The sequence below is a fragment of the Myotis daubentonii genome, chromosome 17, assembly GCF_963259705.1.
Source record: "Myotis daubentonii chromosome 17, mMyoDau2.1, whole genome shotgun sequence".
NCBI lineage: Eukaryota > Metazoa > Chordata > Mammalia > Chiroptera > Vespertilionidae > Myotis > Myotis daubentonii.
Window position 1 is genome coordinate 36616486 of NC_081856.1, and position 15448 is coordinate 36631933.

At 41.5% G+C, this 15448-nt stretch overlaps 1 protein-coding gene across 1 annotated transcript in view; it reads left to right on the top strand.

The window, feature by feature from the left end:
- The first annotated feature begins 376 nt into the window (after positions 1 to 376).
- TRHR (thyrotropin releasing hormone receptor) overlaps positions 377 to 15448 on the top strand; it is a 33827-nt gene continuing 18755 nt past the window's right edge. The window contains exon 1 of the mRNA XM_059672834.1: positions 377 to 1165. Coding sequence (XP_059528817.1) covers positions 377 to 1165 — 789 coding nt within the window. The remainder of the gene's footprint in view (positions 1166 to 15448) is intronic.

The window sequence follows — 15448 nt, forward strand, 5'->3', positions numbered from 1 at the left end:
AGCAGATATTGTTTAGTTTTTCCCTCTGAGCACTTTTTTAAAACAGGGAGCTTTTTCTGTGTCTCATTTCTTAAGCATTTTTCTCCATGAAACGGGTCCCTCTTACTATAAGCTGTTCGAAACAGTTTCTCCATCCTACACTAGAGCTGCACTAAAAGGAGTTTTCAGAAGTATGCAGGAGCCCCATTCTGGCAGGAAAAGGGGAGGTGAAAGGAGAGGAGGTGAGGGTTTCTGGGCAATCCCTGGATTTGAGTGAGGCTGTGAATGAATGTGGACTATTGCTCTTCACAGGGGAAGGGAAACACTGTGATCAAGGCAGGACGCTGGGAAGAGAATGTTTTGAGAAGTGTCTCAGAGAAACCTCAAGCCACTGAAGATGGAGAACGAGACAGTCAGCGAACTCAACCAGACACAGCTCCAGCCACGAGCCGTGGTGCCCCTAGAATACCAAGTGGTCACCATCTTACTTGTGCTCATCATTTGTGGCCTGGGCATTGTGGGGAACAGCATGGTAGTCCTCGTGGTCATGAGAACCAAGCACATGAGGACCCCCACAAACTGCTACCTGGTGAGTCTGGCAGTGGCCGATCTCATGGTCCTGGTGGCCGCGGGCCTACCCAACATCACAGACAGTGTCTACGGTTCCTGGGTCTACGGCTATGTTGGCTGCCTCTGCATTACTTACCTCCAGTACTTGGGCATCAATGCTTCGTCCTGTTCAATCACAGCCTTCACCATCGAGAGGTACATAGCGATCTGTCACCCCATCAAAGCCCAGTTTCTCTGCACATTTTCCAGAGCCAAAAAGATCATCATCTTCGTCTGGGCTTTCACGTCCATTTACTGTATGCTCTGGTTCTTCTTGCTGGATCTCAATATTAACACCTACAAAGATGCTATCGTGGTGTCCTGTGGCTACAAGATCTCCAGAAATTACTACTCACCTATTTACCTAATGGACTTTGCTGTCTTTTACTGTGTGCCCATGATCCTGGCCACTGTCCTCTATGGATTTATAGCTAGGATCCTCTTTTTAAATCCCATTCCTTCAGATCCTAAAGAAAACTCTAAGACGTGTAAAAACGGCTCAACTCCTCAGAACAAGAATTTGAATTCGAAGACCTCTAATAGGTGTTTCAACAGCACAATATCTTCAAGAAGACAGGTAAGCAAACCTGAAAATCCAGGTCCACGGAGGAAATGTGGGCTAGAGTTCCTTGTGAGATGGGATCAACTTTGCCCTCCTTAGCTGATGCCTAAACCAAAATACAATCATGCAAACATTTCACAGTGTAAGCTTCTGCTTTACATAATAAATCCATCTCTAAAGCAACTGAAGATCTAAAAATAGATGGGGAGATGTTGATAGCACATCAGCGGGTACCAGTTTAGGTGTTATTAAAGTATAAGGAACTATAAACAGAAGCCCTAGAAATCCACCTTTAAAATGTTTGTGCCTCTCTGGGAAATGGTATCAAAATATTTATACCCTTTCTGGCTTCTGTAGGGGGCAGCTGGATATCTTTTAAGAATTCTATTGCACTGCAAAGATTTGATAAGATAGCTTGAGAAAAGGTGAGATAAAGCAATAATGAAACTTTTCCTACCCTTCTATAGTTGCCCACGACTGAGACACAGGACTGAGGGGGTTCCAGGACCTGCCTTAGTCTCAGTGGGAAAGATTTTATCACCCTCTGCCCCTGCCGGGCCCCCACAAGTGTGTCAGCCTGCAGAAGCTGAGAATGCACTTTGCTCAATGTTCTGATACACACACACACACACACACACACACACACACACAAGATTGCATTTTAAAAAATGTATGTTTTTCCTACTAAAGCATAACTCAAAAGCCCCTTATGCTTTCAGATCATCTGAATCCCCAGGTGGCTACAGCTGGATAGTAGTTTCACTAGTGAATGAAGTACAACTTCAGTTACAGTAGATATGGTTTCTAAGAAAATATAGGAAAAATACATTTATATCAGGTACATATTTATCTATATTTACACAATTGTTCTAAGTTACTTATGAAGTCAGCTTTAAGTTCCTCCCTTTCTTTTTTAAACAGAATAAACACATGGTAAACATTTATGCTCACAGCTGAAAAAGAAATGAAATCAACAACACTGGCTCTTTCAAATAGTGTGTGTGTGTGTAGAATATAATTCTTCCTGTGTACATAGATAGAAACTGAGTGTACCTTGAAAGTATGCATATGGATCATCTATTTTAACTCTAGATTAACTGATATATGAAGAATTATAATTGGAAATGTGGGCACAAGTGCAACAAGCTACTAATAAATATCTGTGTTTTAGGTACACATGAAATCAATAATGAACTGTAACTGAAAAGAAATATTTACAGCGTTTTAAATGATACTGTGGTACTTGATTTATATAACTTCAATTATTGAAGATACTTAGATTATAGAAAGAGAAGACCTGGACAACTATTAGATTCCTATTGCTTTGGGTCTAGCAGTACTACCTAATACAAGGCATATTTGGCCATCTAGTACCCAAAACTTGATTAAGGGAAATTCAGAGAGAACCGCTGACCATCTGCCAAGACAAACATTAAAAAATACAATAAGATAGTAAAGCATATGTACATCTCAATTAGAGACCAATCGTGGGCTAATGTCTGCAGCAAAGAAGGTCAGTGAGTAAATTTATTCCTTAGACTCCAATTGATATTCTTGTTATAAGATCTGAAATATTGCTTGTCTGGTCTAATATTTCCTTCCTTTCAATTACAGTCATTAGTATTGAACAGCATTAAATTGTTAATTCTGTTACATATGCACACTCTTATTTCAAAGCTGTTACAGATAGGCTGTCTTTACAGAGGCTGTGTGGCAGAAGGAAAAGGGAAAATTTTGGCTCTAAACAATCCTGAGCTTAAATGCCAGGGTTCCAATCAAGTTGTGTGATCTTGGAGAAGCAGAACTCTCTGAGCCTCAGTTTTCTCATTTATAAAATGAGGGCAAACAGCAACATCCAGGATTGTCTATCTTATGAAAGACACCTAAAATGGCATGATAATTAACATCTGGGTGTTAATTAACCTCCTTCATAATTTTCTAGCATGCTGACAGCTATTAAGAAAAGACAGCCAGTCAGAGAAAGACAAATATTACATGATATTTGTCTTTCTCTGACTGGCTGTCTTTTCTTAATAGCTGTCACTTACATGTGGAATCTAAAGAACAAAATGAGCTGACAAACAAAATAGGACCAGAGCCATGGATAAATGAACAGACTGACAGTTCTTAGAGGGGATGAGGTGGGGAGGACGGGAAGAGATCAACCAAAGAATTTATATGCATACATGAATAGTCCATGCACATAGACAATAATGTGGTGAAGGCCTGGGGTGGGGGTGAGGTGGAGGCAGGGTGCAGGGGGGCAAAAGGGGGAAATCTGTAATAGAGTCAATAATAAAAAAAAAAACAAAATACAGATTTATTCTTAAAAACATACATTTGCCATTTAAACAGATTATTTGTTAAACAAATGTGTAATCATACACTACCGTCTTTAAAGAAACTTTTAATAATTAGGGTGTTTGGAAATGTACTCAGAGCATTTAGGATTGTCACAATAACATCACTGTCAGCTAGCATCTGGAGCCAGGGATGCCAAATGTCCTGGAACATGCAAGACAGTCCTGCACAAGGAAGTGCCTTGTTACAAATGCCAATAACACCCTCAGAAAGAAATATGGGATGACATATGAATCAATAGAATCATATTTAAGTACTGTGTCCTGTCATTTAGCCCTAATTATAGATGGGATTGGAGTTCAGAGAAAAGAAAGGAAATTTTGAAGCAAGAGACATCAGAGAAGACTTCACAGAAGAGGTGGCATTTGAGAAGGCTCTGGAAAGATGGGGATAATTTGGAAAATGAAAGTCAGGAGGGACAGCACTCCACACAGGAAGGACCTGGCTGGGATGAGAAGGGTATGGGTTTGAAGAGAAGATAAGGGGGAGCACATAGAGTGGGATTTTTACAGGATGGATTGACTTTGTTGACCAAAATGAATGAGGTATTTGGGCGAGTAGTAAAGAGTAAGATGGGATCGATAGGAGTGTGTGTGTGTGTGTGTGTGTGTGTGTGTGTGTGTGTGTGTGTGTGAGAGAGAGAGAGAGAGAGAGAGAGAGAGAGAGAGAGAGAGAGAGAGAGAGGAGGGGGGGAAGGCAAGCTTTGGAGGATTTCAACTATCAGGCGGAGAAAGGAGACTGAACTTAGTGCAGAGGCAACAAAATGAGAGTGATCAGCAGGAGCAGCAGGAGGAAAGTGGTGTTGAGGTTGATGACTGGGACAGCTTGGACGAGGCAGGTTTGGAGGACGAGAGATGGCGGCAGAAAGACCACTCTGAAAGCTGGTGGCAGTGATTTGGGAGTGAGGTTGTAAGACTTTCTATCAGAAAAATTTAAAGTGAGGTGAGGAGATGTTTCAAAGAAAGAAAGGGTGAGCTGTGTACATATTAGATAGAAGCGATGCAGAGAGGCCCTCCAACGTGGATCAGTGTTCTGAGTCTGGAACAATGATGGTGCCCCGGGTAAATGGGAATGAGAGTCATGAAGTTTTGTCCACAGTCAATGACCTTTATCTAGCCTTTTCTTCTTCTGAAGTAATTATTTTCTTAAATCTTTGAAAGTTCAAATCTCCACCTTCTATGACCCATGGACTTCTATTTTAATATTTTCTCTGCATTTTTTTCTTTCTTTCAGGCAAGTTTAATCCCTGATTTAATAAATATTATGTCCAGGCCAGGTCTTTCTAACCAAGTTATTACAGTCAAATATGCTTAGCCTAAAAGAACTACAGTTAAAAGGGAAATAAAAGAGCGTTGTATGTAAGAGACAAATGTGAGTTTTTGTTTGTTTGTTTTCAACTTATATCCTCTATGCAGGAAACCCAGGCCAGATTCTTTCTTGTTCCTATTACTCAGAGATTTAATTACATTTTAAGAAACTAAATAAATATTTGGTAAATCCAATGAAGTAAATTATTCAAACGAATGGCTTGGAATTGCATAGACAAGAGAACTCTCTGATTGACTAAATCTTTTGCTTACAATTAGTTGTTTTGATATTGAGGAGACACAGTTTAAATGATCAGTTTGTCACATCTCAGCTGTATCTGCACAATGGGAAAATACTCTCCCAGCTCAGTCGATTCAGATGTTCGGCATTGTGTAGATAAAATATCTCTATTATTGACTGTACATTTCAAAGGAATTGATTGGAACTTTTGGCATTCTGGAGGCAACAAAAACGTGTGCTTCCGAGGGCTATCATATGGATAAACACAATCCATTCAAACATTTGCTTTCCATGGGATACAGGAGTCTACACAATACTTTAGTGATCACACCACCAGTTTTAATTTCAGTTGAGTCACTGTAGCTTTCTTTTCTGTTAGCATAGCTGGTGGGGGAACTGTAACATAATCCAAATAGAAGCTTTAACACTTTATGGCCAAATTTTCATTATGGGTTTTATGTGACTAAACAAGCCTATAAAATACCAAACAGTCTTTGTGTCCATAAATTTCTTAAATGCCTTCTACTTTATTAGAAGAATGTTGGTATCCAAGAAACAAAAGCATTTTTTAAAGGAATACATGCCTTTTGTTGCTGTTTCCTTTGTTACCACAATGACAACATAAAAGCAATCCTGTGTCTTATGAAGAAACAGAGAAAACTAGGAATAAGAAAAAAAATATCCTTTACCCCACCTCTTAAAACCACAATTTATTAGTACTTAGTTATATTATTTTTTCTGATATTTTCATTGCTCTTTTTATATTATTGTATATATACATAGTATATATAATTTTGTATCCTGCTTTTACATAAAAATGTTAAAATTATTATTCTCAAAGAGAATAGCACAGAAAAAAATGAGAAAGACTGTGAGTCCGTTTCTCTCAACCTCGGTTTCCTTATCATTAAAATGGGAATAACAATTACTCTTAGAGTCACTGTTCAAACTGAGTCAGATGCATCAGACAAAAATGTTTGCTCTCCTCCCACCTGCCCCATCAGCTATCTTCCCTCACTTCTGTCCTCAGTGACCTCCAACCCTTAAGCAGCCTCCTAGCTCTCTTGTAAGCAATCCTATATAATAAAGAGGTAATATGCAAATTAACCCTCATGCCCTCACAAGATGGCTGTCTACAACCATGCTAGCAGGGGGGTTAGTGAGGGACGACCAAATGACTGAACAAGCAGGCTGTGTGGGGCGACCAGGCCGGCGTGGGGGGGGGGCAGTTAGGGGCAACCAGTCTGGTAGAGGGGGTCCATTGGGGGTGACCAGGCCAGCAGGGGGGTGGGGGGACAGTAAGAGGCAACCAAGCCAGTGGGGGAGGGGGCAGTTAGGAGTGACCAGGCCAGCAGGGGAGTGCAATTGGGAGCAACCAGGATGGCAGGGGGGAGCAGTAAGGGGAAACCAGATAGGTAGGCAGGTAAGTGATTAGGAGCCAGCATTCCAGGATTGTGAGAGGGATGCCTGACTGCTGGACATCCCACAGGATCGGGCCTAAACCGGCAGTCGGACATCCCCCAAGGGGTACCAGATTGGCGAGGGTGCAGGCTGGGCTGAGGGGACCCCCCCCAAGCCCCATGCACAAATTTCATACACCGGGCCTCTAGTTTCCTATAATATGATGTGCTCATTGAAAATGAAGACACTCAAATAAAGAAGGGGCTTTAATGTATCTTCTCTCTTCTCCCCCTGCCTCCTTCCAACTCCCACCTCTATTGCTAGTTACTTTTTAAAGAAGAAATCTTAAACAAAGAGGAGGAAGCATAACAGTGGAATGTCAGGCATTAGGACTGATAGTTGGGAGGATAAAGTCCTTAAGCTGTATGGGTAGCTTAACCAATGATTCATCTTATAAGGCAGATTAATGATACTAAACTCTTCAGCATTAGGCCTAAATTAGCGGTGTCTGAAGTTCACTGGGACTGTTTTTATAATATTTTCTCAGGCCCATCTTTCATTTATAATTGTTTTATTTGTTCCACTTGTCTGGGTTCAAGCACATCATTAATAGTAAAAAAGTGCAATTTCATCACTTAGCACACAATTATCTAAAGGTGCCGTCTTATTTTTATTATTAAAAAACAGCTTTACATTTTCTGGTTCATATTCTATATGAGTAAAGACCTTGAGCATATCCCATAAAATGACTAAGTGACAATCCCCTGCAGTTAGACGCTTTGTATCCTATGGTTAGATGAACACACATTGTTTGTTCCCAATTTTATACTTGCAACTTTGAGCCATAATTTCTCTAGCAAACAAAAATTATTTTTCCTAAATGCCTACAAAAAAGAAAAACGTACACTCCTTCAGAATTCTCAATTTGGTCACACACACACACACACACACACACACACACACACAGACACACACACCATAAAATCAGCTAACCTTGAAAATAGTACGCTATTTTATTCTTCTTAATGTATAATATAATGTAGACTCTTGTGAATTCTTTATATTGCAAACAGATATCCCAAGTTCCAAACAGATGATGCTGGGGCTGTATCTATGTGCTCAGTCTCCTTCACTAATTTTTTTAATGACTTGGGGTAAGGGTGAAAGGTATAAAGCTAGGTCTTGGTCAACATTAAGTAAAATTTTGCAATAGGTCATTTTATATTCACTATCATCCTCAATGTGATTAAACAGCCCCCAACGCACTCAGCACTGGAAGAGGTGCAGATGCTATAGGGACACATAAAGACTAACTCTTCGCCTTCAAGGAGCCCACTGTGGGCCAGGCACACAAATACTCCTGAGTGGACCATTCATTATGTTCTACGACAGAGGACACTCATCAGTGAGGGGTGAAGGAAAAAGGGGGGAATGGAGGGAGATTTTGTAAAGTTCATAACATTCAGCAAGACCTGTAGAGGTGGGCAGAATGTCTAAAAGCAGCAATAGGGAGAAAGGGAGAAAAGCAAGAGACAGTTAACACAAAAGGGCATTGTCTAGTGAGGGAAGTCCCAACCAGGTTCTAGTCCTGTTACATTTACCTTCCATCTCTCCTCCCTGCCCTTTGGCATTCAACCTACTTCCATCCACCCCCATCCTTACAACTAGCACCTGCCAGTCTCCATAGACAGCTCTCGCAGACATCTCCTGACCCATACTTAATCGTTATGTGGACCTCATGTAAATACATCAAATCTAATATGTCTAAAACTAAACCCATTGTTTTCCCTGATAAACCTCTACCTCTGTGTTTCTTTCCTATTTTGGGTGCCCAAGCCAGAAATACAGGAGTCTCTCTAAGAGCCTGTCTGTCCCACTCACCTGCAAATCTCAGCAATAGCCAAGTCCTGGAGCTTCTAGCTCCTAACTCTCACCTCTGACCTCTTCCATCACACTGACATTGTCCCAGTTCACCATTTGTCACCTGCATTCATCCAATACACACCTCATCAAGCTCTCTCTGACTTCCATCTGCACACCACCCCCATCATTCTGCACATTGCTCACTCACAGATCTAACACAGAGATGTGTTATCGAAGTGATCTCTATAGCTCCCTGAGGCCTAGAATTTAAACTCCTCAGCATAAAAAGTAAGATCCTAGATCCTTGCTATGTTCTCAGCTTCATCTCTTCTAGTTCTCCTAACTTACTCGTACACTTTATGCTCCAGTGACACCAAATTATTTGTAGTTCTCTGAACTTGCTCTGTTCTCTCAGCTGGAATACCCTTCATCTGGGAAACTCCCAGTTATCTTTCAAATCTAAGATCAAATGATGCCTCCCATGCGCCCCATCAAGCTTTCCCTGAATTTCTCAGGCAGATTTCTATACCTAAATGCATAGTTCCAACTATGTATGTTAGTTCTACCTATGCTGTCACAGCTCTTTGCATCTACTTGTGGTTTAGTAATTCTTATGTATCGTAATTGTTAGCTTGTCAGTCCTTCCACTGACTGACACTACCATCCTTGGGAGTAAGGCCTTGCATCCCCAGTGCCCTCAGCGTTGAGTTTGGCAGTGTTATCAACAGGAGGAAAAAATCCCAGAACTACAAAAGCATGTGCTATCTGAGGAATAGTAATGAGATTAGCCAGATGTGGGCCACGGATTCATGTTAGGGAGACGTGGGAAACACATCTGGAGGACATGCAGGCTGGGGCCGGATCAATGAGGCCAGAAAACCAAACACAGGATCACCACCACCTGCCTTCCCAGGTCCCTCATCCAGGGTCACACTCCATAGACAGCATGTACTTTAGCTTTGGAGTTTCCATTCCAATGGGCCCTCCGTGATCTCTGTCCCTCCATTTACAGGACCATAATGAGTCCCCTCTTTTCATGCCTTAAATGTCTATTTCAAAACTTCCCATTCTCCTCGAATCATTATACCTGGAGTATTTTCCCTCGGAAATCCTCCCACATCCAACCTCTTCTTTCTACTGCCATTTCCTCAATTCCAGCCTCATTTCCTCTCTGCACTGTACATGAGAACACTGGTCTCTCTGCTTCGCCAAACTGTTGCAAAGGCTTCCTAACCAATCTCCCTGCCTCTTCTAAATCATCCCTCAGAATGCCCCTGGAGTCACTAAGTGCAAACTTGATAGCATCACTACACTACCTGAAGTCCTCCAATATCCCTATTTCTTATAGGTTTAAACCCAACAACATTATCATGGCACACTGGGGCATATTTATATTCCGTTTTCTGCCTACTTTCCCAAACTCATCTTCTTCCTTCCCCACCATGCCATCTGACAAGTGGTTTCCTAAACTGGCCATGCTCTACCATGCCTCCAAGCCAGTGTGCACATCCCTAGCCACAAGCATTCTGCAGGCCTCCTTTTACCTCTTACTTCTAATCCACCCTCTTGTAGATCACCCCTCAGAGCAGGCTTTCCAGACCTCCACTGGCAGGGTTTGGTGTTTTCCCTCCCCTTTGTAGCATTTTGTTCTTGCATCTGTAGGGGACACCATGTTGCTGTAGTGATTTGTCCAAATGTCTTTCCCACCAGATTGGCTAAAACATCATCCCATTCATATCTGTGTTCACAGTGTCATGATAAATGACAAAACTAGTAAAGACTGGATATAAAGGATGAGAGAGATGACAAAGTCAACTATGACTCAAAAGATTTATTTTTTTAAGGAGACTGAAAATGGAATTGTTAAAAGCAATGTTGAGGAAGAGATGTTAAAATCTTCAGATTAAGATGGGAATGTGGAAAATTTAAATTGTAAGTAAATGGTCAAGATCAGATATGTGAATTTGGAAATAATTAGGATAAAAGGGAAAAAGGTATGACCAAGGTTGAATTTTAAAAGAGATAAGAACAGACTGACAAATATTGATTTCTGGATGAAGCTTTACCTTTAGAAAGCTAGAAGAGAAATTGAGTCTTTGCTAGAGATAAAAAGACCTGTTTTCCTCTTTTGGAACATGGCCAGAAGGCCAAAGACAAAATTTTATTGGATTCTCTCAATTGGAAAAGACAGTAAAGAAAGAAGAATGATCCAAAGAGAGAGAAGGTTCAGTTAAGAGAGTAAGTGGGTTGAATATATTCCTTGATGAACATCATGCAACAAATACACTTTGAGTTAAATTTTAAACAGTGAATTACTCTACAACTATAGAACGTGCACAATGGTAAAAATGTTTATATGCAAGTCATTCAAATCTGTTTTCTTTTCAAAGTAAAAGAAAAGAATAAGTGGATTTATCTAAAACTGAGAAGTCATGGCCTGGACACTAGAGTCAAACACAGCTCTTCCGAGATTTGTGACAGGCACATGGGAAGAACTTGAATAAGCTAAAAGTTAAATTAGCTCAGAAAATTAAATAGGTCTGAATACATGTGCATATGAAATAGGATGAATAATGTAAAACACCTGACAACCATATTTAGTTGAAATAAAAATAGATAACATCATTTTGGAGGAGAAACTGCTACAACCTTTCATAAACAACACTGCTGACTTTTGGCTCTATCCCCTGGATAGACTGCCTGAACATAATTATATAGTTGCGGCAAGTAAGTAAGACATCCTATGCCTCTCCATTCTGTGCCTTTGTTGTTCGAGTTTTATGGGGATTTATGATTATGGAATAACTCCGCATATTTTCTGAAGGCAGCAGTTCGTAGCTTAGAAAATAAGGAAGTGATTCAGAGAGATGTGGCACCATCGTGAGAGGTAGAGAGGGCAGAAGCAGGGTAAATGCAGAGCACGCCGGGACACTCATTTTAAAGATCATTGGTAAAGTCAAGTGATTCAAACCGCCACCAATAAGCAGACTGACTCCCTGCCATGCTCCCCTGACAGGGGTTTGTTTTTGTGACTGATTCTACTTGGCACACATTTGAAAGATTATGCATTTGGAAAATTTGGGTTGGGGAGGGTGGGAGAAAAGCATGCATGGAGATACTTTCTGCTCTACCAGGAAAGATAGAAATAGGTTCAGATACAGGGTGAACTTACAAGAGAACTATTTAACAGAAATTATCAAATGCTGGGATGGCCCTCTAGGCATGTCTTTATGAATCAATTAGACTGCTCCGTGAATACCTTAACATCAATCAAGTCAACACTGTGTATAAACCAACTGCAGTGTACAGAGGTGATGTTATCCTACAACTAAGGATGGTTACATTATTTCAATCCCTTCCAAGGTGTTGTGATATGAAATAGGAAATAGTGGAATCAAGGAAAGATTTTCACCTATTCATTAATGATTTTATTGAGAATCTACTATATACAAGGCACTGTGTTAGGCACTAGGATTGAAAACAGAGTATCTACTCACAAAAACTTCATAGTCTAATAGGTAAAACAGGAAAGTAAATGGATAATTAAAGCCATCTATATATATATAAAAAGCAAGCAACCTGAATGCCCTAACAACCGGAATGACCAGTCACTATGACACCCACTGCGGCCAGTGAACTGCCTGGTTGGGGGGTGAGGCTGGCCAGCCAACCTCCCGCAGCCCCTCCCCCCAGCTGGCTCCATCCCTGATTGCCCCTCTTACTCCAATAGGGGGCGGGGATGGCTGGCCAACCACTCATGGCCCCTTCCCCAGGCTACTGGCCCTCAATCGTCCCTCTCCACCCCATTCGGGGGTGGGGCTGGCTGGCCTACAGCCCCTCCCCATGGCTGGCCCCACCCCCAAACAGGCCCCCCACCCCAGTCAGGGGCAGGACCCGCCAGCCAATTATCCATGGCCCCTCCCACCAGCTGACTGGGTCCTGACCTGGCCAATCAGGGCAGGCCTTCGGTCCAACCTCCCGCCATCTCCTCCTCTTGATAGGCCCAGCCCTGATCCACCAATTGGGGCTGGGCCAGCCGGACTCCACCTGTGCACGAATTCATGCACTGGGCCTCTAGTAAAATAATAAGGGTTATTGTAGGGAAAACCATGGATTAGTGTTACCTGACCTAGATGGCTTGGAGAGGTGAGCAACAGAAAGGCGTTATGGAAAAGGAAATGCTTAAGCCGGGCCTTAAAAATGAACAGTAGTTTTGTAGGTCAAAATGAGAAGGGAGACATTATGCAATGGGAACTATAGAGGTGAAGGTCAGTGGTCCCAAAAGTACATAATCAGTCCAGAGAACTTCAAGGAGCTCATTAGGGGTGGGCAACAAAAGATGAGCCTAATGAAGCAAGGAAATATGGAATTTATATAAAATATTGAGGGATATGGACAACACTGGAAAATTACAAGGCAAATCATATTCTAATCAGATGTATGCTTGAGAAAGGTCACTGTCTTCAATGTAGGCAAGGAATAGACCAGAGTCAACAACGTTAATTAGGAGAGTGCTGTAACCATATAGGCAAGACACTGATTCTGGTAAGGCCTAATATGATACCAGTAAGACTATAAAGAAAAAGATGCATTGGGAATAGAATCAATAGACTTGGTGTGAGTAGATGTGAGGAAAAGGGAAGAGAAAGGAGCCAAAGGTAACTCACTTGAACCATTGAAAAAGAGAGTGACTGATAGTTGAGGGCCTATATTCCAGAGTCTCACTCTCTGGGGTCAGAGCCACTAAGTGATGTGAGCAAGTTAACTTGACTCAGTTTGCACATCTGTAAAAAGGATGCTAATAACAGCACCTATCTCTAAAGGTAGTTATTATTATATTATAATTTAGTGTAAAAGTCCATATAAAGTACTGTGCATGGTGTCTGGAACATAGAGATAGTATATGGTAGCGACTACTATTATTAATTATATAGGGTAACTTGCCTAAATGAGGAACAATGAATGGAGGCACATATTTCAGAACAGTGAGCATATTTCATTGAGTTTTTCCCATGTTGTATTTAAAGTGTCCATAGACTACAAGAGTACAGTTAGAAATATAGAATTAGAGCTCAGTCGAATCATCTGGCCTGGAGATGTAGATTTGGGAGCAAACGATATACAGATGGCTTTTGGAAGACCCTGAAGTAGATATGATTACTGGAGGAAATTTTGTGGAATAGAAAAGAAACTTTGGAGGAGTTAAAATTCTGGGGAGACTAGGCTGGAGAGCCTGTAAAATAAATGGAAGGAATTTCCAGGGAGGAAAACCAGAAGAAAGTAGAGTCACAAAAGCCTAAGAGAGAAACGTATAAGAGTGGTCAATAGAAAGCAGTAAAGACGAGAACTGGAAAAGGACCTGAACAGGCATTGGTAACCTTTGTGAGTATGGTTTCCAAAAGGTGTTGGGAGGAATAAATTAGATTTCATGGAGTTAATGAATGAATAGAAGGGGAGCAGGGGACTGGTAGTCAGAGAATAAGAGTAGACAGCTGTTCTAACAAACTTGATTATGAAAGAGAGAGAGAGAGAGAGAGAGAGAGAGAGAGAGAGAGAGCGCAGTAATGACAGGGAGAAATAAGTCAGAGTATTTTCATTTGTTTTATTTTATTTTACTTCTTAAGAAGAAACCTGAGCCTCCTTAAATACTGGTGGACAAAAGTAGAGGGGGAGGAATTATTTGTAGATACACAAACAGGATTCCATTTTGACAGGGCACGGTCCTGAGAAGGCCAGAAGGAATGCGATAAAGACGGAGGCAAAGCGCTTTGCCTTGGAGAGAAGGGGGTATCTTTCTTTTCCTGTCAGCAGAGGTTGTGTCTAGCTCACTGATCCATTTGCAGCACCTAGCACAGTGTCTGGCACCTAGCAGTAGCCAATGAATGCCAAACCAATAAGTGGATAAACAAGTGGATTAAAGAAGGGAGGAGCATGATGCAAGAAGAGATAAAGACAATTACTGTTACAGATCAATTTTAGGTTATGGGGCAGGAAGGGATGAGTCCTCACAAGCTGGTTTCTGCTTTCTCAGTGAAATAGAATGGAAAGTCATCGACTGAGAATGAAGAGGCAATGGCAGAGGGAGGGGACTTAAAGAGAGACTTGGCCATTCATGCTGGGAAATGAGAGAGGTAGATGACAGGTAGAATGATAACAGGGATTAAGTCCCATTCATATTTAGAAAAACTAACCTGGTACAGCAGTAAATTGCAGGTGCTCTGAATTCTTTAGCGGCATCTAAACACTTTGCAGTGGGCCTGTCCTGAGATTCATTCCCAGTAAACATGTCAAGAAAATTAGGAAAAATTCATCCCTTTGTTTAGACGATCAGAGGCACTGAACCTGATGCTCTTTACACTTTGTGTCCTATTTATTTATTTTTAAAATCTTTATTAAAAAGAATTACATATGTCCCCTTTTCCCCCCCCATTGACCCCTCCTAGCCCACCCCTTTGTGTCCTACTTAGATGAGCATTTCATTGTCCTCAGTTTGTTTCCTTTATAGTGGTGATAAGTGACATACCCACAACCTGTACAATTTCACATTTAGCACTTCAGTCCCTTCACTGAGGCAAGGATCTGTTAGTAAGGGCTGGACTGCATGGGAGGCGGTGCATTACCACAGGGCAGCGACTTCTACAGTCACAAAAAAAGTTCCATCCGAGGCCCTGCCTCCAAATGGATGGAAGCCAGGTGCCTCAATAAATCCCTTCCTCAAAAACATGGAGAAACAAACAGCTCATGGCAATAGCTCTGTACTCACCGCATTGAGCCACGTCTCTCCTTTATCAGCATCGTCAGCTGGCATATCTGGTGTTCACAGCCTGTTTTGTTTTCCCTCAAACATCTTGGCTCTTTCCAATTTATCTTTGAAGGATTCTGGAAACACACTCAAGAGCAATTAGCCTTGTGACAAAAGCAACCCACTCCATCTTGCACACGGTTCTTGACTTTGTTACTGACTTTCTCTCACAGAAAGATGGTATCATAAGGTGCAAATAATAATCAGGGATCGACTTGATCAAGGGTGCTTGACTCTTCCCAGGTTTTGTGCCTCAGAACCCTAGAGGCACTAAAGGTGAGAGCCAGACAGGCCCCACAGAAAAACACTTCCTTTATCAGTGC